We start from the raw sequence: 26,012 nt of genomic DNA on the forward strand, positions 1-26,012 counted from the left end.
TACCACGAGGCGCAGCTGGCATCGACTGCCCTGTCAGATGCCAGGTGTGACAGAAAATTACCAGCTAGGAAAAGGCAGAAATTACCCAGGCTCACAGAACTACACCACCAAGTTATTTTCCTTTCAATTTTTATACTGCGTTTAAACAAAAGCCATCGCAAGTGAGATGGCTGGCGGCACCATGGCAGCTTATTTGCCAAAAGAAAACACGCACTAAAAGGGATTATGATTACTGCTAAAACGTCTTTGTAGTGTAACGAAGAGCAAAGTTGTACCATCAAGACTTGCTCTACCTCTTCCTCCAGTCGGTTTTGCCACTGAAGGCAGTGAGAATGCCGCTTACGCCTACAGCAAAGACCTGACCTCTTGAACGCCTATCTTCTTCTCTTCGTTCCTCCAGCAGATGAAGTCAGCACTTTAAATAGCTCAAAAGCATCTGGCAGGGAGTTAATCATCTGACATTCTGGAATTGACAACATCCCCATTACCCTGCTGAGGATCTGGAGCCTTATCTTTTAGACTTGTTAAGGGTACTTGGCATTGATGCCATGGTGGCCAAGACCCAGTTCTACCTTTTGTGTCCATGCACTCTTTCTACCGTGAGATTTACAAAGGCAGTTTTTTCCTCAACTTCCCATGAAGCTTGGTTCTAGCAGGTGCACATCATTTGTAGTTGTTTGATGTGTAAAATCTAAAGACTTCTGTAGTGTGCACTGGAAAATAAAAAAGACAAAGTTGATTAAAACCAGCACAACCTGCGTGCGCCATTACGACGAATATGATCCGTCTTGATCTAAAATCAAGAACATTACGAGTTCTTCCTTTCTCCTCCCAAGGAAAAAAAAAAAGCAAAACAAAACATCCTTGCCAATTGCCTTTGTGACCAGAAAGCACACATTCAAGTATACAATGAATAACTAAGAGCAAATAGCTTACTGCAGCGGGAAGCAACATCGCCAATGTCACCGAAAGTTCACGGTTGTTCCAATGATCTCTCATAAAAATTCAGCTTCACACTTTGTCCCATGCGGGACTCGCAGTTTGTATTTCACAGAACCAGTTTTATGAGAGCACTTCTTATGTTAAGAAGCTTGCATTCCCATATACCGTGACAGCTTCCTTGATTTAAAAAAAAAAAAAAAAAAAAAAAAAAGCGAATTATTGATGTTATGTGAATTTTGGTCTACCACTAAAGCACATTGGCGAGTTTGTTGAAGTCCTTCCCTACATGTCCATGGATGCGCCCAGCCTCCCTCCGTGCTCGCCAGCAGGGAGAACATTCCCACAGCTGACACTCGCTGGTGATCCCAGGGCTTATCGAGTCATTCGAAACAAAATATTCTTCCTTCACAGAAAGCACAGGAAATAAATGCTAGGAGCAATGAAACACAAAGCAGTTAAATAACACGTGTCACAGCTGCTAGGCAAGGCTTTAGTTTAGGGGCTGCAGCAGGACCAGGAGCTGGTACAAGTGGCACAACGCATTGGGCTCTGGAAACTGCAACAAATTCCCAACAATGGATCATCCCAAGAGCCTACGATGGGTTGTTCTTTTGGGGGTTGGGAGGAGAAGGGACTGAGAGGACAAAAATGCTTTTCAGCCTTGGTGACAGGTCTATTTAGATTGAGATTTTGTATTTCCAAAACCATTTTAATCACTGATGTCCACAAAAAATGATGTGCGCACGTGGAATACAAGAAAAAAAGAACAAAAAAAGGGTAGCTTAAGCAGCCCAGGGCGTAGTGCTGGTATTTTAGACTGCCAGTGCAGTGTTGGCGTTTGGATTAAGCCCCTTCATGAAGTGAGTGCTAGGTTCCCCGTGGTGAGGCTGGACTTTCATCATCCGGGCACAACGCACACCGTTGCCTTCGCTCTTACCCCAGCCAGCATCTCTGAACCTCGCTCCCGAGCGAGAGGCAGATTTGCTCTCCGAGCCAGCTGAAGGCTTGGCAGCCCTGCTGTCACTTGAGGGAGCTGCTTGAGATGGTTATGGTTTGTCAAATGGGCGCCTGCCAAGGCTGGCAGAGACCTCCATCCCTCGGCGCGATCACAAAAGAGCCATCAAAACAGCAATTACTGCTTATTACTGACTTGGACCCTCACGAAGCTGTGTGGCCGCGAGGGGCATGCCCTGGGGATGCTGCCAGCCCCCTCGCAGCGGGTCCCGGTGGCTGTGTGGTCTGCGGTGCCGCTGCCGGGCAGCGCGCTCGTGCCAGCTCCATCCGCCTCCTGCCCTTCCTCACAACGCTAGTCAGAGCAGGATTTGGCCAGAAAAATGGCTTCTGGAGTACCCGCCCTTCCTCCCAGCCCTCTCCGAGCAGAGATCAAGTGTCAGGCGCTAAGTAACGAGCTGTTTAGGAACGACGACTATTTAGAGGAACTAATTTTCTATTGTTTCTGGCTGCAGCATGGCTGGGTTAGTGAATAAGCACCACGAGCATTTCAAAAATGTGCCTCGTGTAATGATGTGCATACGGACTCAAACACAAAGAGCAGTATGACTTTCAACATTATTTAAACGCACAAAGTACTTAAAAAAATGGCTCTGGAGAATTGTTAGACAAAAAATGACTTTTTCTCATTTGGTTGCCTCAATTGAAGAGTAGCTTTCAGCCACCAGGGCCTGCTCCACTGAGGGGGAACATTAAAGTAGGCAAGAAGGTATTTTGGGGTTTCTGGACTTCCTCTGAGGCATGTGAAGTAGCCATAGAAATGGCAACTGCAACTTGGACAGTCACAGAGAGGGCCTGAAAAGCTGGTCTGTGTTGTGGTACCTCAACCAGGACTGACCCACAAGTACAGTGATGCACCCACTGACAACCTCAGTGCTTTAAATAACATGGTAGACTGGTCTATTCCCCAATTTTAAATCACCTTTAGGTTTCATTCAAACGCTCAGCGTAAGCACATGCTGAGTTTTAAGTGACCTAAGACGCATTCAATTTTACTACGTCTGAATCTGCTTTGGAAATCACAGGAAGACCTCAGATCCTGGAGGTGTAACAGAAGCGCAGGCTGTATTTTCACGTAGAATGGTTTCAGCTGAGCAAGTCCACTTGGGAAATCATTCTAAAATCCTGGAGGTAAAGCTATGAAAACAACAATGGTAAAAAATAAACATCATGCTGTTTCTTTGAAGTACTATTAGTATGATATCAGCATTATATATTTTTATTTGCTGTCAGTAAAATTGGGAACTCCTTCCAAATTAGATCTGTTCAACTTTCTGGGCTACAAAAAAATCAAAGCTAATCAAGCTAGGGTTAAAAAAATTCTGCTAGAGCCAATATAGGGGTAAGGTGGATATCTGTCTTTGTATAAATGTGTCGATATACACGTACCAAAGGGCACTCTCTTTGAAAGTAAAACACAGAAAATCCCAACCCAGAGATTATAAATCCATTACGAGCAGTTTGCACACCCCTATAAACAGACACGCTGTAACTTACTGAATGTCTAAATGCAAATAAAACATACATGCAACAAGCTGGATAAAAAAAATAAATCTCTATTTTCAATTAGTAGTGAAACGGCAACTAATCACAAAAACATGCATGTAAAGAACCAATTCTGGCAAAAACAGTCAACTGATACCGTGGCATGTGTTTTGGAGAACAGGACTTTCTGAAAAACGCTGCAGAGGTGCTAAAGCAAATTGTTGTAATGTCACTGCACAATGTGCTGTTGAGGTTTTATGGTCACACTGCGCCAATAGTCTCGGGAAGTTATTTTGCATTCTTATATAAACTTTTTTTCCCAATCCTGTTTTCCACAAAAAAGGGCTTTCAATAATGTACAATCTTCTGTTTATACGTAGTACAGGAAAAACACGATAAACCCAAGAACACAATCTCGACTTTAAACATATTTTAAACGTAGATTTCTACAACTTCGTATAAACAAGAATAAGCTATTAAACGCTCACCAAAAGAGAGCATAAGCTTCCTGTAATTAAACGGCAGTGTTTTACATGGCAATTTTTTTTTTTTTTAAATCATGAAAATAAAAAAGTAAATAAATAAATCAATCCAGCAGACCCCTCCCAACTCAAGGCTTAACCTGTAAATTAATGTAGCAGCAATAAAACCTGTGCCAGCTGGAATCCTTTCTTTCTCTGGCTTTGGCATGAGCCACACGAGCAGGTATACGTTTGAAGAAAAACAAAGCAGGACATTTTCCACCTTTAGTCACGGGATGTTAATTGAACTCTGGCAAATGTTTAAAGATAGTCTCAAAACGTTCAAGAAAGAATTAAAACCAGTTGGGGCTGAGAAAAAAAAAATAAATTCATCCTTCTTCCCCCTTGCTCTCCTCCCCCCTCAAACATCTGTTCCAAACTTATACTCCACAAACCACAGCGAAGAACATCCATAATTAATGTTATTTTGGCTTTTTTAGTTGCTAGGCCTGCATTCTGAGGTTACAGACACAAAAATACAAGTTCAGGGCACTGTTACTGTACTTTAGGACTCTCCCGATGCATATAACAAAAAGGCAGATTTTCTTTTCTTTTTCTTTCCCGTTTTTTTTTCATAAAAAGGAGGGAAAAAAAATAGAAACAGTATCAGGAAACAGTTTCATGTTTAAGATAAAGGATTACAATAAAAAGTACCTACATAAATGAACTGCAGTTTATGAAGCTATGAAAACGCATTGGAGACGTGTTTTATAACACCAGGTTAAACATGCTTTACAGCTGCACAAAAGCCATTCAGCCACTTAGAGCACAGGCCATAAAACCCGCAACGCGCACAGCCCTCACCTACCCCAACTGCTCGGGGCTTCCCATTTCTCAGCGGGCAACCCCAAAAAGGATGCACCAAGCTGGTGCAACCAAGGGGCTGAATCGTGCCAACCCCTCCTGCAGCAGCCTGCCCGTGGAGGACCATGGTATAGTGAAGCTGTGGAGACCCGAGGTGGCTCAGCACTCTTTAAGAAGTTTGAGGCAGGAGGAATTTCACACCCTGGGAGGATTACAGACCCTTGCCCAGCAACGAGGGAGGCAATGGCAGATTCTCCACCTCAATGCACTGAAGGCCGGGAGGGTTTATTTTGCACAAAAATATACTTAGCACTTTCTTCTACCTGCCTTCAGATGCTCCGACCACCTAGATTTAAGAAACTCCCTAACTTTTGAAAGCTAACCCAGAATAACTCATAAACAAGAACAAGGACTAAGTTCATTACTGAGTCAGGATTTTGTCCTCCTACCTACACATAAAGTCTACAAGAGAGATGTTAACTTTTTACAATTAAACCTATGTTCTTCTTCTTAAAAAGATACTCATTTTTAACATCCAAACGTAAGAACACATTCAATAGGGAGTCACGACTCCCATCTCTTTTTTTGATGAAATAAAATCTGCACTACTTTTTGGTATGCTGTCACAAACCTTTCTTTGAAGCTCTCACAGTTTCAGTCAGGTGCACGGAACACATGTGAGCAGGTGTGAGTTGTTTCAGATGATATATCACTGGCCTACGGTTGAAATTAAAGTACTTTTCAAGTTGTTATTTTCCACTGCTCCTTGGCTTCTTGTATCCTTTGGCATTAGAGGCAGAAGTGTTGGGAAACTGCTCTGATTGATGCTGTCTGACTACGTTAGGAAAAACTTCACGAGACAGAGGCTATGCTAGTGTGGAGAAAGCATCAGATCTGATCTTCAGCAAGAGTTGGGGTGGTGTCCCTCAACTGCAAGGCCACAACTGCTAAAAAGACAGGAGAATATTTAGTTTTGGGGTCAGCAAGCCCATACCTCGCTTGGTAACGTATGAGAGCTAAACCACTGTTTTTCCTGGCATTTTACATCACTTTGGTGATCACGTACTGGCTAACATCAACTCATAATACACCGTTTCCCCTGTGAAATAAACCTCTCTGTGTTTCAAGTCATCAAGTGTGAAATGGTACGTTAGCCCTTGCTTTTTTCTACTTCTGATTTGCTTTGGCTAAAGTGCAAGGAAAACTCAAACATTTGCTTAAGTTTCACCATCTTCAGCACATTGAAGTGCTGGCCTAAGTAAGTAGGATTTTTTTTTTTTTTTTTTCAGCTAAAAAGCTTTGAAAACCCTAACTGCTTTCAGTATGCAGACGTACAGCACTAGTATTGCTCAAGCGTTTTCTTCAGTTCACTCTCTTCTGTACTATAATGGTGCAAATAAATCCCATTCAATCTCACAGTGTAGTGTTTTATGTGAACGTGTGCGTGTATATACGTGTGCATATACAGATACACATTTTAAATAAGCACCTAAAGGTTCCCTGTGCCCAACTCCAGTTTCCAGCTTTCTGAAATACATTTGTGCTTTCAGTTAGTGATTTTCAAGGTAATTAGCACATTATTCATAAATCTAAATAGTTTTTTTTTTTTTTTTTTTCTTTTTAAGATCTTTCCACCAGTTGGACCTTGCAGCGTAGACACACAAACCTGAATGCTGGCATTGTTACCCAGAACCACCAAAATTCCTTTTTGACTGTCAAGCTATTCCTACATTAAACCAATTATGCCACAAACCATGGAAAGCAGTAACATTCAGACAACATGCATTCTACAAAACTTATGTCCTTTTTTTTTTTTGTTGTTTTGTTTTACACATTTGGGGAAAGAGATCCATGTGCAATGGAGGCACTTCTACACCAAAAACAAACCCCAAACCCTACCACAAATTAACACAGAGATAACCTTTACTTTCAGCTTATTGTACATTTTCTGTTCTTGACCCTGTTAATAATGGTTTGCCAGGTTAGACCACTAAGATGGGGATTATAAAACAGTTCCTGCACTTGAAAGTACTTTAAAATCTATGAGCCACAGTTCTGTTACTGCCTTGTAGCTCAAAAATCAAAACTAGTGATGATTTTATGAGTTGCTATAGTCTAGACAACATGGTTACTTTTCAATGAAATTGTTCCTCAGGGAGAGTACTGTGAAAATTCCCATACAATTAATTACAGGTACGTGCTACTAAAATACAAATCTACTGCACAGTAGCTCTACATTTGCTGGCCCATTTATGTCTGTATCAAGCAAGAATGAACTGGGAAGAGGAAATATAATGAACAGGTTACATGCAAAGCTACCCAAAGTGAGGGAGATGAGACAAATAGGATGCGACGTGGAATTTTTGATGCACCTTCTCCTCTAGCAAGACGCAGAGTTCTACTGGAGAGCACAAAATCAGAAGGCTGAGTCAATCTTTCCAGAACATATTCTTACAGAAAACTGTGTTCAACACATTTTTCCTGCCAAGTTAAAGAAAAGATCAGAAATTTAACAGAATTTTAAGGGAAATGCACCCATAAAGCAGAAAAAAAGAAAGCGCAGAAGAAAGCTACAAGAAAAATTGGGAATAAAAAAAATAGCCTTCATGTATTTTCTCCTCATAGCACAGCCCTATTTTCCTCTATCAGCTATTTAAAATAATTTGATTTCCTGAATGTAGTGTACTTTTTGTACTTTATAAATTGGTTATAAACTGGTTTAGGATGAAGTTAAATAAAGGACTAAGCAGGGGAGGTCATCATGATATGTGTCCTTGATAAACCTGATAAAGGTTCTGACTTCTTCTGCAGAAGAACAAGCCCAGGGCAGCCCACCAGCCGGCCAGTTTGCAGCTTTTAGTCCAAACAACTTCCCACAGGTCACAGGGACACTGCTGTGCTGCAGAAACCTTCCTCTGTTCCTCCTTGCAAACATTTCTCCAACACTCCTCTTTCACCTGGGCCATCCTCAGCTGAAAGGAGCCGCCTCTGGAAGTTCCAAGTTCAGTGTAAACCAAACCAATTAATTCCTGTAAGGCAGATGGGGGCTGTGGTTTGCAGGGTGCTTAAAGACTCCAGTTTTGTCCGGAAGACAATAAAAAAACAAAACAAAACAAAACCAACACCACATGGGTAGGCCTCCCTGGCACCCTGGTAAGAAAAATTGCCATCAGGCCTGGGCCAGCTCTCATCCTTCTTTTTAGGGTCCAGCCAAACCACAGAGCAGGTACCCAGGTAACACAGCTACGTTTCATTAAATGCCAAAAACTTTTGTCCTGTCTGTACTTTTAGGTCAAGCCCTTTCCTTTCTGTACACCTATTCCGCTTCCCATCCTGACTCCTGACCCTCAGCAACATCTTGTTGCCAGAGTTCCCTCCACAATCTCGCTGGATGTTGTTGCTTACCTCCAGCAATAGGGATGAGAAATTAATCCGTCACTGGAAGTTGCTTTTACCTACTGCTGTGCTTTATTAGAATTCCACAAGAATTTCAACAGAAATTGGAATTTCTAAAAATTTTTCTTCGGAAATAGGAGCAGCAAGAGTTAGAGCAGAACTGTAACTCCAGTCGCTTTGGTGTTCACTGTGTGAGAGGACATCAAGATATTCTTGTAGATTTGACTAAGTGTTCTTGGCCTTCATGACAATTTCCAGCTGCTTGATTTGGGGCTTTAAGATGAGTTATTAATTACTGTTTGCCACGCAGTCATCCGCAAGCACATGACAAAAGCACTGGGGCCATGCATGCTATACAAAATCATCTCTGCTTGTGAGATCCTCCAAGCCCAAGTTTCCCTGTGTCCTGAGAATATTTATATATATATAAAATAATATATATATATACATATATATATTTATATTTGTTTTTTGATGTGCTTTTGCCAGTGAGTAACCAACACAACATTCTTGCCTCTTTAAGGGACCTGTATGGCCATTTGACAGCAGGTGACTGCTGGAAAGACAAATCCCTTTCTGAAGTACTCAGCCAAACACACACAGCGATGGGCACTTGTGCATTTTTCACTCTGTGGAAAGAAAGAGTTGGATATGGACAAGGTTAAAGCCTGGCTTCCTAGAAGTCAGGGAAATGTGGCATCAAGCTCTGAAAAAAAAAAAAAAAAAACAAAATTCTTTATAGCTGGTGCTGGGAACAAATCCCACCTGTGCTAAGAAAATGCCTATAGGAAATAATTGCACTTTTACTTATTATTTTTCATTGTTATTGGAAACCTCCCACCATAGCTTTATTCCTTAAGGCAGAAACTAGAAACTACCCCAGATTTTACTTATTATTCATGCTCAGGCGCGACCTCAGCCAAAAGCTTGTGCTAAAATCTCATACCAACTCTCAACACACACATATATTATAGTCAACTCATATGTAGATCAACTGTTTTGCACAATGTCCCTCATTATTTTTTTTAATTATTATTTATGCATTTACTTTTTACAAGAACACCCATAAGGCTCTGTTAGAATAGACGCCTCAGACTGCTAAATGCTGGGCAAACACATGTATATATTAATTAGCGTGCAGGACTAATATAGGCCCCCAAACCTGCAATTAGATGGAACCATTTTGGCTCCCATAATTATAAACAAAGTTCTCTTTCGTCATCTGCACAGAAAATGTGAAATCTTGGCACCAGTGGAGTCCCTCGGAGGGAAGCTTTGCCACAGACCACAATGCAGTTGCCTCAAGATATTTTATCATATATTTTATCGTCCTTTGCAGGCCTGAAATACCGAACGCATTCAGACAAACTTCCATTATGCTAGAGAACAGAATTTGGTCTGGTCTTCATTTTGCGAAGCATGGCTTAGTTATTTGCTCTTTCTGTTTATACAAGAGTGGGTCTATATATCTAATTTTTTAATAAAAACATACCATACAAGTTCTTCAGTCTTCAGAACGAGCAATTAAGCGAGTAGAAACCTCTGTCAATCGGAACAACTAATGAGATGGTTCCTCAGACATCTGAAAGTGTGTTTTTTCAAGTTACAGTAGAACTTGGTTGGTTCGTGCTTTACTACCCTAGACACCCCATAAGTCATACACACAAAAATGTAGCACTCAACCCGCTTCTCAGCGACAATTTAATTAAAGAGCCCTGGGATTTGCGCTCATATTTCTACTTTTCATTATTTTTTTCAATTACATCTGCATGATACTATAATACATTAACATAGGGTGTAATAATTAAACCTGAGCATTTCAAAGACGCTAATTCAGGTGAAGATTATTTTTTTTTTTTTGAAACGAATGGCTAAAGTTAGGTTTTTGTGCTTATATAAATTTTTGAGTTTGCAAGTCTGCAAAGTGCAGGAGACTTTATTCCACTCTGACAAAACGCTTGTTAAATGCTCAGAGTGAGGCATTCACCTCCTCAGTGAGCAGTCTGTTGCTTATCACTAATCCTGTGCTTAAGTGTGTAGGAGCTGAATTTGTAGCATGATTTACAAAAAACAAAACGAAGCAAAACAAAAACCAAACTACCCATCAACTCGTACTTGTTTCCATTGACTTGGTTGTCCTGACTCTCAAAGCTAATTTCAAGCACATACAAAATCTTAATCGTGGAATATTTTGCTGCATACTATCTTTAAAAAAAAGCAGCAGACCACAAAAGAGCAAGCTCCCTCTACGGATACCAGCATTGAGCCAATCTGCATGGCTCAAGGAAAAAGCTGTTGCAGATTATCATGTGAACAGTGGATTTAATGGTTCACAGTCTACTCTGATTCACCCTAACATGGAGTTCAGAAATACCACCTGCTGACAGAAACTAAAGAGATTCTGATATAAATAGCAGTTCTGCTCCAAATTCAGATTCATTTGGCTACACACTGACAGGACAGCCATAAACAGAAAAGGTTCGAACACTGAATTCCTCCCCCTTTCAGTCCTCAGTTCATTCTGGGGGGAGGAACCCAGTTATTTTACATTTCTACTGTCCACTTGAAACTCACAAAGTAGCTTAGCTGCGCAGATCTCTTTCTTTGCTGGACGGACTCTGTTTAACGTGCTGTTATGGCACTCTGCACAACAGCTGCCTGTGCCATATGATTACTTCATTGTTGAAAGCATAACATATGGAAACTGTACTAAAATGTTAGTTGCTTTGATACCTATGAAGAGGAATGAGCTTTCGCATTACAAAAAGACAACGTATTTTTCAAACAACTCCGAGAAACAAAAATTAAACACACATTTAGAATCTAAACCATATTAGTTTCTGGCATGTCTCTCGCTCTGTTTCAGTGCCCAGTTCCAGTTCCAGTTACTGTTGTGTTTTTGATCGCTATTACCAGCAAACAATGGGTGGCTTGCTTTTAACTTCTGCATTCCCAAAAAAAGAAAATGAATAGGTCCAAGAGAAGGCCCTTGGGATCCCTTCATGAGTTATCCAAGGAGGAAAATGCTATACAGGCAAATTGTATACGTAATATCTCATGTCACTGAGATAATATTACTTGAGTTAATCAGGCTTATTGGGAAAACACCCAAATTGCCACACACTGCTTTGCAATCTTCTCCAAACCAAAGCTGCCACAATAAATGAGTCCCTGATGGACCAGCAGTGAGGTGGATCCTTACTGATTTCATTTCTGAGTCCCGATTCCCTTTGATGCAAGGAGAAAGGAGATCCTAAATCGTAACACAGAGTTTCCTCTCCTTTAGATTAGTCACCCGGAGAGGGAACAATGAAGCTCTAAATTATTTCATCAGTAGCAACACTCATTACCACGAGAAGGAAGCTGTAATTTTTTGGTCACTGTTTGGCCAGGAGTTGCATTTGAATACTGAAGCAAATCCAGCCGAATAAGAGGAAAGATTAATGGTCCGAGTTGTAAGAGTCTATTAACTTCATTGCATAGATGCTTACACATACATTATTTTAATCTTAGAAGATATTCTATAACGGTGTAAGTGGGGAACAATTCACCTGAAACTAAATTCACAACAAAACCAAAGATATTTAAAATCATTGTACAGATATAAGAATTCAGTCGTGCTGGGTATCAAAAGTACTTTTAATTACAATAAGCCACACTAGCTGAGGTCTTTTTTTTTTTTTTTTTTTTTTTTGACTGAAAATATATTCAATTTCACTTCCTTTCTTTAAGTCATGTACTGTATTTTAGAAAGGCATGGTTCACCACTGGTAAGATTTATTAGAAAAAAAAAGCCCATTTCACACAGTATGTTCTAAGTGGCTAAAATGATGCAGTTTTAGGGTTACTGACAAAGCTACAAAGCAGTGTTGAATACCCTCAGATGGTAAATATAAGGGTTTCTACATGAACAGCACTAATATGAAAGCCTGAGTTTTCTTTTCCTTTATGTCTAAAAATATTTCTGTTTTGAATCTTTGGGCATACTTGATTATAACTTCACTCTTCACATCTTAGATTCATTAAACGTTAAAGGCAATTCTACAAAGTAAAAATAATAATAATTATTGATTTCATATTGCATTAAAAAAAAAAAAAGAAAGAAAAAGAAAAGGAGGAGGTTGAAAAGTTACAGTTTTCCTGTGGGTGGGAAATTGGGCCATTTTTGTAAATACTAGTGCAAATTTCAAAGAAGTTGGCCATGGTATAGAAAAGTAAAACCTCCTCATGCAGTCAATCAGAAAGGACTGCACATATACGACTCCCCAGAAAGGCATTTATCCTAATTAATAAGATAAACCAACAGTTAGTCAGCTATTTAAATGACAGCTGCAAATCAAAATGGGCCTTGCCAACTCTCTCCTAGGGTCAGCTCTGACCACCCAGGAGAACTTCGCCCTTTCATCTCCTTTACAAGTGGAAGGACTGACAGACGGCTGCAGCTCTTGCAGCCAACCACAGCATCCTCGGCGCTAGCTGCCAGGACTCGCTGCCATCAGCTGCCCAACGCGATCAGGCAGTAAGTAGGTTTATAAACCTATTAAAACTGCATAAATGTTATACCTTGCAATCTATTAAAATCAAAATAAACAGGAAAGGAGGTCTGAGAGCCAATTTCTTCAGAGCAAAATGCAATGCCAATTATGAGGTTTTCAAATATTCCAGCCTTTTTTCTGGGGGGGATGTAGGGGTGAAGGGGACAAGACTTAGGGTCGAACCATTAAAAAACCAGTTGGTAGTGTTAAACCCTTTCTTGAAGATTTATAAGGCCAAACATTCACTCCAGGCTTAAATCTAGAATCCCACGCCCGGAATCATTAAGGAAAAAAAAAAAAAAGTTTTCATAAAGATGAAAATCATACAGAAGAAAAACAAACAAACACAAAACAGTGGTTTCAGATGAGTTCTGATTTTTGGCACTTCTTCAATGCAAAAGTGGCTTTATTTTATTTTATAAGCCTGAGACTCATTACTATGAATTACTTTTGTAACTAAAATCGGGACCAGGTTGTTTTTTGTAATGAATTACCAGTAAGTCACTATCACTGAATCTTTTCTAAAGCTTTTCAGCATGACCAGATATCACAGTTTTAAATGGAATGTCAATGCTCTGACTTGCGCTCAAAAGCCAGGAAATTAGGGGTGGAAATTTCATCTGTGAGCCACACAGATGTATAAAAATGTTTAAGAAATTAACAGCGTATGTTAAAGATGCAATGTCAGCCCCATTTTTATCCATAACTAGACTTCATTAGCTTTGTGGCTTTAAAATTGACATTTAAAAATAAAGGCAACACAAGTTTTTGTGACTTAATTGAGCACTTCTTAAATAAAGAGATATTTCAATGTTTGCAGAATGTTAATGCCTTTCCAAAATAAGCTATGTGCTGCTGCTACTTAGCTGTACTTCCCTCGCACCCTAAGGAGTCTATTACTGATGGAAGCCATTTCTTTCACTAAATCCTGCCCGCGAATCCTAACAAGAGCTTTAAGCCTTAAACAATGTCTCCTGGGAGACACTATTGTTGCAACAAAAAATGGAAGAAATTTCTTAAAGTGAACGTTAGGCAATTACTAGAGGATGTAGGTCTTCGGAAGAAGAGAAAACTTGTTACAGCAGAGGGAACAAAAAGCCAAATGTAAGCAGAGAGCACATGCCAGTCACCCCTGAGGGAACAGAGGGGAGGTATAGAAAATTAACTGCTGCATTTCTACTTCCCACCAAAACCACAAATGGGCCATTTCAGGGGACTAACACACACAGAGCTTGCAGATAAATACGTGTCTACCTCATTACCTGGGAAGAGCCTTCAAGAGCACACTTCTTTGCTGAATATTTCTGCTTCTACGTGAATAATCCCATTTATACAGAAGAAGGTGCTGTACATACGCATGCAACGTTTGCAGCATGTATGTGTGTCAGCTTGGAAGCTGCTCAGCTCCGTCTGAGAATTTGGCCCCTAGTCCTTTGGCACAGATTTTTACTGCTAAACTTAAATGTTCTCTGCAGCCAAGCCACCTTGAACTGTTTCTTATCAAATTTCATAAGCAAAATGGGTTCGAGTCTGGTCAATATGTGGATGGGAGATCATTATACGAAATTTATTCAGCTTTGCTGAGAAATGACAACAGCAGCTTGACGGCATCAGGCAATGGCAGGACTTAGCTGTAAGGACGCAGACAGATGACAGATTCAGACAGCTTCATTCAAGACAAGACTACTACATCTAGAAAAGCCAAGACAAGTAGCAAACCTAAACAGAGGACGCAGGTCTGAAGGGTGAGGAGGACAACGATTATGTTTGGATTATACCACTTAACACCAACCCAGACAACACGCTGTCAGACAATCTAAGGAAAAACATCCTCTTTGTTGTCTGAACTCACCAGAAGTCACGTTTACCTGTATTTGAAGATGAGTTAACAGGATTTGCTAAGAGTACAAATCAAATAGGATTGCACAGAAGGAACACAGCAATATTCTTCATTTTCACTGGATGCAGCATGGGGCTTGAAGGTTGTGTAGGAACTGAGAGACTGAAGTGCAGGATGATTTACATACCTTGTCTCCCTGAAATGGATCTTGCCTGGCTATCCTTGGTTTTATCACCTTGCTAGTTGATTGCCATATGTATTTGCACTCAAGGGAAAAAAATTCACACCAGCTAACAACAGACGTGTGAACTGCTTATCTAGAATTAGCCTGCCTGCCTTCCTGGGCTCCCTCTGCAGGCACTGCACAGGGAGGAGGAGAGAGAGGGAGAAACTCAGCCAGATTGGACTGAGCACCTGACCTATGTATCAGAGAATCACCGAATGGTTAGGGCTGGAAGGGACCTCTGGAGGTCATCTGGTCCAACCTCCCTGCTCAAGCAAGGAGGCTTAGAGAAGGTTATCAGAAAAATCTCAATTCTGTCTATTTTAGGTCCAGAAAAACTTTAACCGGCAAAAATGGAAATTCTGGGGTGAGGCTGCTGAAATATAACTCAATTGATAGCTAACTAAAAAAAAAAAAGACCTCCAAGAAAGAGTATCTATTTTATATGTGGTTTTTGCTACCAGGCTATTCCAAATCCTAACCTTGTAATATGGCTCCAAGGGGAAAATTGGAACAAAGGATACAGAAAGTGGAAGCTGGTATTATTTATATCTTGGCAAGCAGGACTCGGTTAATCCAGAAACTCACTTGGCCAAAACAAGCTTATTCTCCTAACTACAGGTAAAACAACATTCTGAATAACTTTAAAAGTTTGAAAAAAATATATAAATAATAAAAATAGATTTTTTTTAGTAGACTTTTTTTTTCTTTCATGTTTGATGGAGTGTATTTCAAAGATCATATAGTTAACCAATGTTACTGATAAATGTGCAAAGTCGTATTACCTAACCACATCATAAATTAGGCTGCTCAGTAAGAGCTGAACAAAAAGCAAAGCAAAAGAAAGGAGAAATTCCTTCACATCTGTAGTGAAGGAATTTAATCAGTTCATTCCAAATGGGAGATAATTAACAAATTCTTACTTCTAAAATTTCCTGTATTACATTAGGACTTCATCATTTAGCTGTACTCAACATGTTTCCCTTTTTCATGCCCCAGGGACATACTGAACAAATGATTCGTTTCAGAACTTCCACACAGAGTGTCTCAACTACAACTTTTCCACTTCATCATTAATACCAAAATGTTAACTAGCTTATGCAAAACACATGGCAAGGCAGTTTATCAAGGCAGGGATGCTCATGTTATTTCCTAGTAAGAAGAATATGTTGAGCCTATTTATTACAAAATAGCATAGATAAATGTGTCCATCTTTTTAGAAGAAAAAAAAAGTTATTTAGCCTGAAGTGTATCACCACAGCCTGACAAGATCTACCTAATGTAAGCCAGAATGACTTGGGCTACAAGATCTGATTTAACACAGAAAGCAAATTTTAGTTTCTTCAGTTCCTTGGAATTTTAATACCTGGGAGAACCTGAGGAAGACTTGGTTTTGAAGAAAACACAGATCACTTTTTTCATACATTGCTTTTTATTTCCTTTTTTTACTCAGTGGATGTAATACGTTAATACCACCAACAAAGAGAAGATGGAAGAGTGTTCAACACTTAGCTATTCTGTAATCTGTGTGAGAAAAATTACCTATGATTTTGGCCCTCTCAAAGCCTAAAGCTTTTCTGTTTTACTTTTAGAGGTTCTTCTTCCTGATGCCTCAGTACATCTACTGTTCTCTGAAAGCCACACAGAAAAAACGCTAGCTGATGTGGGGATAAACAACACAGTATATGCTTACCTGTAGGAGTACTACTACGAAACGAAGAGGAAGGAGTGATTGGAGGGGTAACTGGAGGAGTAAGGCTTCCACTGCTGTGGCGAGGTGGAGTAGATACATTCCCACGGGATACTGTGCTTGACAAAGTCAAAGAGAGTTTTGGCTGAATCTTTTTCTTCAAAGATTCCTGCTCACGTCGAGCTGCATCAGTCATAAATCTAGAACAAGGACAATCATGAGGATGAGAGGCTTGAAACACTATCAGCACACAAGCTATAGGTAAAGAAAAAAATAAGTATATTTTGCTTTCTGTAGCAAAATGGAGCTTCATATTCAGCCACGACAAGTTCCTCCAGAATACAGAGAGATTTCAAGAATACAAACCTCTCTTATCAACTTTATTCACATAGAGTTCAAGATCTGGGGCATTTGTTTCTGATTTTGATATAATTTACATTAGACATTCGCATCGTGCACAAGCTTTTTGAATCTCCAACCAAAGATCAGTCTTGCACATATCACACTAACTACACTTAATCCTTCCATTAAAAAGTAGCTGAGTAGCTCTAGTGGAGACAAATGTTAGGGGCAAACATACTGAGTAAGAATGTCAAAATGGTATTAGGAATTACATTGTGCACATCGTTTCCAGCTTTGGATAATCACATCTTTTTTTCTTAAGAGTTTTAGACAGTGTTGCCTGATATAAAACATGTCCAATTAAACTGTAATTCCTCAAACAGGAGCTCCCATCTCCTGAAAACTGAATTAGACCTCTGTGCAGAGCTTTGGTACATGCTGCTGAATGCCTAATGCAACTCAAGGTTCATCTCAGTGGGGTGCTAAGAGGAAATTCCACCAGCACAATGCAAGGTGTATGCTAGTAGTACCCTAATTCCAGCAGTGCAACTTCACGCATGGGTTCTCTCACTTGGAACAAAAATAGTTTTTTTTTCACTTTTTATTCTGATTCCTTCCAAAAAAAATAACAGCTGGAAGGAAAATGCCACTTTTATTCTAAGTGAAAGTGCCTACACACAGTTACACCAGAACATCCGATGCTGACATTTCAAAGCATCACCACTGGCACCTGTGTTAAACCTCACTTGAAAGAACTGGGGATCCCCCAAATGACCTCTGCAACCAGAGATCATGCACCGAGGGTTCCTTTCTTTCACTTCCACTGCACAAGGAGCCATCCTGAAGGATTCCTAAAAAGAAAGCCTGGAGTAAATCACCTTTTCTATACAGTCCTCTGTACTTTGTGCTAAAGTATGAACTATGCCTCTCAGTAAATAATACAATACACAACAGTACGTGATACTGAATTATGCCTAAGTTACAACCAGACATTTGTCTGACTTCAGTTAGACGGAATAAGCCAGGTTTTAGTCAAGATACCAGGTTTAAACGACAAGCAACCTGGGCAAATGGTGAAGGCTGTATTCAGCTGAGAACTGGGCTCAGCCTGTGTGCTGCAGTCACCTTGGAGCCAGCTGTCACCCAGAAACTCGTATTTGCAATCCACTAAGGAAACAGATGACAAAAATTACCAGCAATTATTTGTATTGGACTAAGGAAAGGCAACCTGGCTTTCTTTCAATAGTCACACTCTTCTCAGAGGAGCCTAAGAGAATGAGGCAGACCCAGGGATGGAAACAGCAGCAGAGTACACATCCGCAGAGGAAATAATGAAGATGCTGAGTTGCTGTACTGGGCGTAGGTGGCACGGTTTTGGTGGCAGGGCGAGGTGCTGGGGACCTCTGTGAGAAGAGCTTGGAGGCCACCCTGTGCTGGACACGGCCCATTCCAGCCAGCCCCAGCGCTGACCCACTGCAAAACACAGCTGAGCCCAGCAGCAAAGGTGGCGGCACCTCTGTGAAAGCACATTTAAGAAGAGGTAGGAAATGCTGGAGGGAGAGAGAGAGGAGGAAACTGAGGGAATGAGAGAAAAAAAAGGTCAGAGGAGTGGGAGATGGGGTGCTCCTGGGTGGAGAGCAAGCACAGCCCCGAAGCGACTGCAGCCTGTGGACAACCAACATCAGGAAAATGGTGTGGAACAAGGAGCAGCAGAGAAAATCCATTACATCCTGACCCCAGCTCCACTTGTTCCCTCACTGAAGGGAGTGAGTGTGACCATCAGTGGTAACAGCGTGGCAGAAGAGGTGTCTGAGTGAAGCAGTGCCCTGGGGACCAGAAAGGCAGGCACGAGAGGGGAGTGATGTGAAGTGAGCCTGCAAAAAGTGGCTCCCTCCCCAAATGTTTTAGTGCTTGGCTTTTGCTTCTTAATAACCAATACCTGAATCAAGAGTTAAATATTTCTGCTAGTTGGCAATAAATTAAGTTTAATTCCCCAAAGTGACTCTGTTTTGCTTGTGACGGCGCTTGGTAAATCATCTCCCTCTCTTCATTTCAAGCCAGGCATTTTCCCTCTCCTGTTCCTCCTGTTTTCTCCCCATCCTGCTGGGGCTGGGGGTCAGGCAGGGGCTCAGTGAGCGAGCATCTCCGCGGGTGCTTGGTGGCTAGCAGGGGCTAACCCAGCCCTCCACCAAATTCTTGGCACTCTACCTGCTGTGTGACTTGACACACCTCATCGTGAGAGAAGACATGGAAGCAAGCCCTGATCTACATCTTGAATCCAACATAGGACAGGGAGATCTAGTTGGGCTCCATGGAAACCCCGCATTTTGCGACTGCTTACAGCCCCCGGGCTGTTGAGTGGAAGCTGTGTAGACTCTGCTGGCCATCAGTCCAGACCTGATAGCATTTATGGAGAGGTCACTAAGAGAAAATAGCTCCTGGGGAAGGAACTGTAAAGGGTGCACAGGGAAAGGGAGGGGAGGAAGAAAGAAATCAGGCTTTTAGGTACGTGCGCCAAATATGAAAGAAAAAATTGGCCCGGATCTCCAAAAATTGCTCTTTTGAAAAAGAAATTTAGGTACTTTAACACAGCCTCAAAACACTAGGGCATAAAAATTTAACTACCCGTAGAGCAATAAAGCTGTATCCTGTCCAACCATGCCATGAAGGCATTAATAAGTGGATCTTTGCCATGATAGCATCATGCACACAAACTGCAGACTTTAATAAACAGGTATATGACATGACGGCTTATCTTCTTTCAAACAGGGACAATGCATCATGTCAAACCCAGATATGGCAGTTTTATGAAGTTAATATTTAAAAAGCAGATATCCATAGTAACGGCTCAGTTTTATATTTTTCTTCTCTCAACAAGGGTGCAGATATTGGCAAAACAGTCCCCAAAGAGAACTCTACATTTCATTAAAGAAAAAAAAAAAAAAGGATCTCAATAAAACGGCCATTCAGTACACATTTGCTTTTCCTCTAACCAGGAAACATCTAATTCACTATTTTTGGAATTTGTAGCACGATGTGTGCTTGCTTCTGGATGGGAAGCCTTATTCCTCATGAAAACGTTATGGCAACATTATAAATCCTTGAAAACTTGGATGATAACCTCAAGTGTGAGATGTTAAAAGCACCGGCATGAACGCCGTTATTTAATAAACTCAGCCACAAATAACAATGTTAAAATAATATTGAGGTATAACCAGTCTGGTTGAGGTCCATAAAAATCAGGAAAATTTGAAGTTATAGCTGAGACTTCTCCCTGTCCTCTTAACTCACTCCCCTTCGGGCTGAGCAGGCTGGGTACGTTCCAGAAGGTCGTTTGTTGTCTACACTGTGAACCTGGGAGAAACGGAGGGCAGAGTCTGCTGAGAAGGTCAGTTCCTGATACGTGAAGTACGAAATTAACTTCTTCAGATCCAAATCGTCCCTTACGCGTGTTTGCTGAAGCACTAACAGTGCTCACCTTTTGAAAAGAAAGCTTGTCTAAATGGATTAAAATATAACATTTTAATTGAAACACAATATTATACTCATGCTTAATGATGGTGGTGTTCTTCAAAGCCTATAATATAAGCATTTTAATGATGGGTATTGGATGACATTTCCGACTAAACCTTTAATTTTCATGTTGAAGGTACATTACGGTTGCAGCATCAAGTGCACGGAAATGAAACATATTGGATTTAAGGTTGAATATTGGTCTCTAAATTACACAACTGCATAAAATTTTCCCTGCCTCATTTAAATGCACCAAGATGTATGGGACACAGACAATGAACTGTAACTAAAAAGGGCTGCCATAAGACCACTTAGGTCATATCTCACCTCCTTGCTTAATAGTCCCTCTCGCTATCTTTTTGCTGAGCAAGTCTCCCTCTGCTCTTCTCAAGCCTTATTCCCAGCTCCATAACCTTGCCCTCCAAATCTTATAGCCGTGTTCCCTATTGCAGAGGATTGTGTTTGCACCTCATAATTCTCTCTCTCTCTCTCCAAGTGCAACATACCACATAGGTGCAGCGGAACGGGGAGAATAATCATTCAGTTCCCTGCCACTCACTGATCCTGTTTTGACAAGTAATTTTTTTTTTTTTTTGTGTGCTTCCTTGAAGATGGTTCACAACATTTGGAAGAAGCCTATTCCTTAGAAAGAAACCTCTTCTAGCCCGTTTTTTCTTTCCTCTCCCTTTCACCTTCCTAGTAATTCAAATCCCTGCTCCAAAACACGTAGGTGCAATGATTTCCGAACCAAGTGCTTGCAGCAAACTTTAATAAACATGAGCAAAATATAGTATTTCCCCCTCCTCTCATTCCCTGGAATGGTTCAAGTATTTTTATTGAAACTTTCCCAACAAATTCTGCCTGAAGGAGACACCCAGCACGGAAAAATTCAGCCCAAACAGCTGAATGTTGGCAACATAATAAGCAACCGAAACAGCCTTATAATGGAAAGTATTGCACAACCTTCCATATAGGTGGCAATGCGATACAAACAGCACGAACTGTTGTTAACAACAATAACAAAAGTCACAAAAAAGCAGAGGTGACATCCAAATTAAAACACTTTTTAAAAATCAACCCTTTGCAATGTTTGTGAGTATTCCTCCCTCCCAGCCCCCATGCCAAAACCAGCTTCGCAATCAAGAGGGAGCAGAAGCAGAAGCCTGCTCCCAGAAATCTCTGCTAAATATACTCGCACGGACTGCTTCAGGATCATGCCCCCGTGTGACTCACACCGTGACGCCAGGGTTAGTTTAGCATAAACCTCTTCCTGCGCTCAATTCTGAGATAGCTGAAGCGTTCTGCACTCATACACCCGAACCGAGGGCAAGGGCAGTCATAAAAATAGGCTGCCCTGCAGAATCTATCTTCTTACTGATGGTCAGTAGGGTAGGAGGTGCTCTTTCCTCCTCCTTCTCACTGTTGCAGCTTGTTGATGTGGGAAGCTAGCCCTCTTTGGCCAGATCTACATCCACAGACATTCATATGGACAGTGAGAATGGTGCATTACAGCTACTTTGTGCAACTGAATATTGATTTTCTAGCCTTGGTTTCTTCATGATCTAGACTCTAAAACATACCAACAGTCAAGATGACACAATCACAAGTCTATCATCCTCCAACTCCTGCACACCCACACAAGAGAGGGGAGAGGGAATATGCTGAGCTTGCAGAACAAACAGTTTATATGGCAGAGATGCTCATGCCTAGGACTGCTCCGTAACATTGTGTGATTGCACCCAAGCTTAAAATAATATTAATAATAATAACAGCACTACTTGACAGTAATAGATATACACCTTGTCCTGTGCCTCACCAATAACATGTTGTACTAGACCATAATAGTAAAAGGGAGTAGAACAGAATTAGTTCTGACCCTTCTTCTCATTATCACACAGATAATTATGGAAAAACGCTGATACTGATATTCAGCTCAGCTTCATGTTTGCCTAATTTTGTTAGCCTGCACTGGGAAAAGCTCCTCACCTTTCCCAGAACACGAGAAACCAAGCGGCTGTGCTTCCACCACTCTTATTTCAGCAGGCTGCTCCCTAACCCAACAGTTGGTCAACTTCAAGATTGATTGGAAAGAGGAAAAAAAAAACAACACAAGGTGCTTCATAGCAGATTTGTGCTGTCTTCTGGTGGTATTATATTTAGGTTAGAAATGGTGAAATTTGCTTGTCAGATGGGCCACACACTAGCTTAACTACATACTGAAGGCCACATATTGATTCTCCTGCTAGGCTTTACACCTACCAAAGTGCTCGTTATGTATTTGATTTTCCCCTCAATCTTTTTCCACTTTTGTCCCCAGATGTGCGTGCAGTTCTTTGTCACTGCTGTATGAGGAGAAAGGAGGAGGTGGGGATGCTAAGTTTAGCTCCTAGCATTCCTCCTATTAGTAGTGTTTAGGAATTTAAAAAATGCTAGGTGTGAAGCCCCTCTAGTAGTACAGTATGTTAAAACTTCAGGAGACCTCTACGTTGAGGAGGGGGTTAGGAGGGTCCATTTCTCATGGTGGGACCCTATTTCAGGAGGGTGGGGCTCTCCAAACCCTTGAACTTCTTAGTCAGGAACTGTCTCTCCCCCACACCCTTTGCTGCCCCTACAAAGCAGCAAGGTTTGGTTCAGCTAACACCGGGAAAAGGAGTCAATTGTTAAGTTGAACTGTTATCGGGTTAAGTAGAGATCTGATGAAACCTACACTGCTGGAGCTCGGCAGTAGGCTGCCTTGTCTCCTGGGAAGGATGGAAGGCTTTTCTCAGCTGAACTTCACAAAACTGGGCCGAAGCAAAGACAATCCATGTCCTCAGTAATGCCTTGCACACTATTTACGTGATAATGAGGAAAGAAATAGATAAGCAAGTTTCATACCATTACTCAAATTATTTGAGGAATCTCCTGAGCACTTTCACATACCTTTCTTTGTAGTCTGGGAGAAACAGAAATATCCTGCAAAAACACTCTGGAAAAAAAAACCACGTTGCTTCACAGAAGCTATCAACCATTTTTTCCTTTAGAGATCTTCCATTACAGTCTTAGCAAAACCCTAAAAAGAAGTGTCAGTGTGACAAAGCCCAATAAAGACGCGTGCATAATCACACACATTCCTCCGCCAGTATCCGCGCATGCTAAAATGTGTGATTTATACGAAACTCCCTCTACCTTTTTTTCTGATTTCACAAAAACATCCAAAAATGGGGAAGAAAAAACACAAAATAATAATTCTCAATTATTTCCTAAAACCTGTATTTCATAACAGACCCTAAGCAGACCGAACAACTCGTTAAAGGGCTTTTCTAAGTTTCAGGAAAAGAATTCTTCCAGCCCAAGATGCAGTATAGAAACACAAGGCATCTGTGTTGGGCTTCAGCATGGCACATTCACGAGATCAGGTCTTACAAAGGAATTCAGTGTTCATTCTCCATGCAAGTCTTACCAAGACTGATCTGTTAAAAGCCTTCCCTATGTCCTAAATAAGGAATATTTCTGACAAACTGATGACTATCTTAGATAGACAGGCCAAAATCAGATTTCTTTTTATTATTAGTCCTAGGAATAATTTAGTGCTGGTACAAGTCTTTCATTTCCATTATTCAGACTATTTTCTCACGATGTTAATATTATTATCACCACAAAACCAGATATAATGGAATACAAAAACATTTTTCTGAATACGTGCACCTTCAGCAGTTGTATTACAGGTTATGAGGATGCCCACGTAACAAAAAAAAAAAAAAAGGTGAAAAAACAGACTTTGCATTGCATTTTTGCTGCAGCACTGATAAGACTAGGACACAACATGCAGTCTTGTTCACATTGCTGTCACTACACTCAGGGTGCAACCTGGGGAAATCTGTTCAATATGAGCAAGAGTTCACTGCATTTAATTTAATTGTCTGCTCGTCACACACATTCTTAAAATATACAATAAAATACCCACCAAGTACATGTTTTGTGCTTCCAGCATGGAAAATTGATTCAAAAGATTGAGTAATTTCACATTTAAACATATGTAAGTAGAGCTAATGGACGGTGACATGCCAAATAATCTATTATCACTCCAAATGAATGAAAATAAAGCAGCAATTACTTAATCATCCCAAACCATATACTTCCCCAGAGTAAAATGTGTGTTTATTTGCTGTTGGTCAATACAAGCAGGGTTAAAAGTACAGAAAAGGAATTTAGTCTCTCTCTCTTTCATGAATAAACAGACAAACTTCAGTGTGAATTACACGTCATATTTAGGTTAGTGTAAATAATTAACACTGGACATAAGCCCTACCTTCCCATTTTTCTACATTAATATTTTTTGTTTTGGTTATTTTTTTTTCTGCCTTTTTTTCCCTCCATTCTTTTTGTAAGACACTTATATTTACTGTACTGTATCAACTTTTCACAGGGCAACAAAGTAATTAAATTAATTAAAAAAATAATAACACAAAATCAGTGTTGTACATTTCCCCACCATAAAAGCAGCTGTTTACTTAGAAATGTTTTGTTCTGAACCTTCCAAAAAAGGATATTGTTTATTTATAGCAAAAATGGTATTTTGACCTTTTCTTCCTTCAATTTGTGTAGGTCATGCAGAAAATGCAAAATCCAGGACTATGTCTGATTTATTTATTTATAATTACATTGACAGAAAAATTCTGCCCTGCACAGAAAACATTAGAACAATAATGTTACCAGAGAAGATGAAGTCTTTTTTCAGATATTTCATTCATAATGAAAATTCATTACTTGTGCTGTGGACTGACGATGGGGACTAGAAGAAGACAAGAGCCCACAAGGGTTTTCTGCTTTTGTTAAAATAAACAAATAATATTTCTATGCTTAAAAAAAACAACACACAACAGCAACAAAAAACAACAGAGCTCACGGAAATCAACTTAAGAAAGCTTCCCAAACATTAGAAACATATTTCTATCTCTTTGTTTCTCTGCCACTCTTTTTCCACTCTATTTTGATGTGAAAGAGCAAGTTACAGAAAGGAGCTATAACTTATCTGCAACTTCAGATTTCTGTAATTTCCATAGCGAGATGCAGGAAGGCAACCACCATTTGTCATGATAGTGTCACCTCTTTCACAAATAAAGAGTTTACAAAGTTGTGATAACCCTCTCAAGCATATCCTATCAGCATGATACTATGCTGTGCTCTACCTCTAGGTTGAGTTATTAGTTATCAAACTAATTCTAGAATTTTGCTGTTGGCAAAAAAGAAGCATTTGGATGGCATGAAACATTTGCAAGGTTTCTCATATTTGGGCTAGGTTTCCAAACACTGCAGCAAACCCTTGCCTTTAGCGTAATGTAGCAGTTGTCATTTCATAAAACATCCTCCCTGCATTTACTGACTGCCTCGTTAGGGCACTCCGTCAGCCGTGGCTTTGCTTAAGGTCATTAATGAACAAACCAGTCATCGCCCGCTTCTAACAACAGACATGGATTAGTGCTTAATTAATTGTTAAATATAACTTCACAAATCCTTACATTTCAGTTTATATCCTAGCTAATACACAAGAATAATCTAATATTATAGCCATAAAATATTACAAAACCCCAAATTAGAATTTTAATTGACATCAGTAATGTGAAATACAAAGTTTCACTAATAAGAGTTTTTCCAATAAGACATATATTAAAGTATTTTTAAAATAAGACTTTAAAAATCCACACTGTCACTTTTTAAATTTGCATCA

General features: G+C 40.3%; 1 protein-coding gene across 1 annotated transcript in view; it reads right to left on the bottom strand.

The window, feature by feature from the left end:
• The window catches only part of JAZF1 (JAZF zinc finger 1), a 183,741-nt gene that overhangs the window by 11,332 nt on the left and 146,397 nt on the right, over positions 1 to 26,012 (bottom strand). The window contains exon 3 of the mRNA XM_032181958.1: positions 16,451 to 16,647. Within this exon, the coding sequence (XP_032037849.1) occupies positions 16,451 to 16,647 (197 nt within the window). The remainder of the gene's footprint in view (positions 1 to 16,450; positions 16,648 to 26,012) is intronic.

This window comes from Aythya fuligula, chromosome 2 (assembly GCF_009819795.1).
Source record: "Aythya fuligula isolate bAytFul2 chromosome 2, bAytFul2.pri, whole genome shotgun sequence".
Classification (NCBI taxonomy): Eukaryota; Metazoa; Chordata; class Aves; order Anseriformes; family Anatidae; genus Aythya; species Aythya fuligula.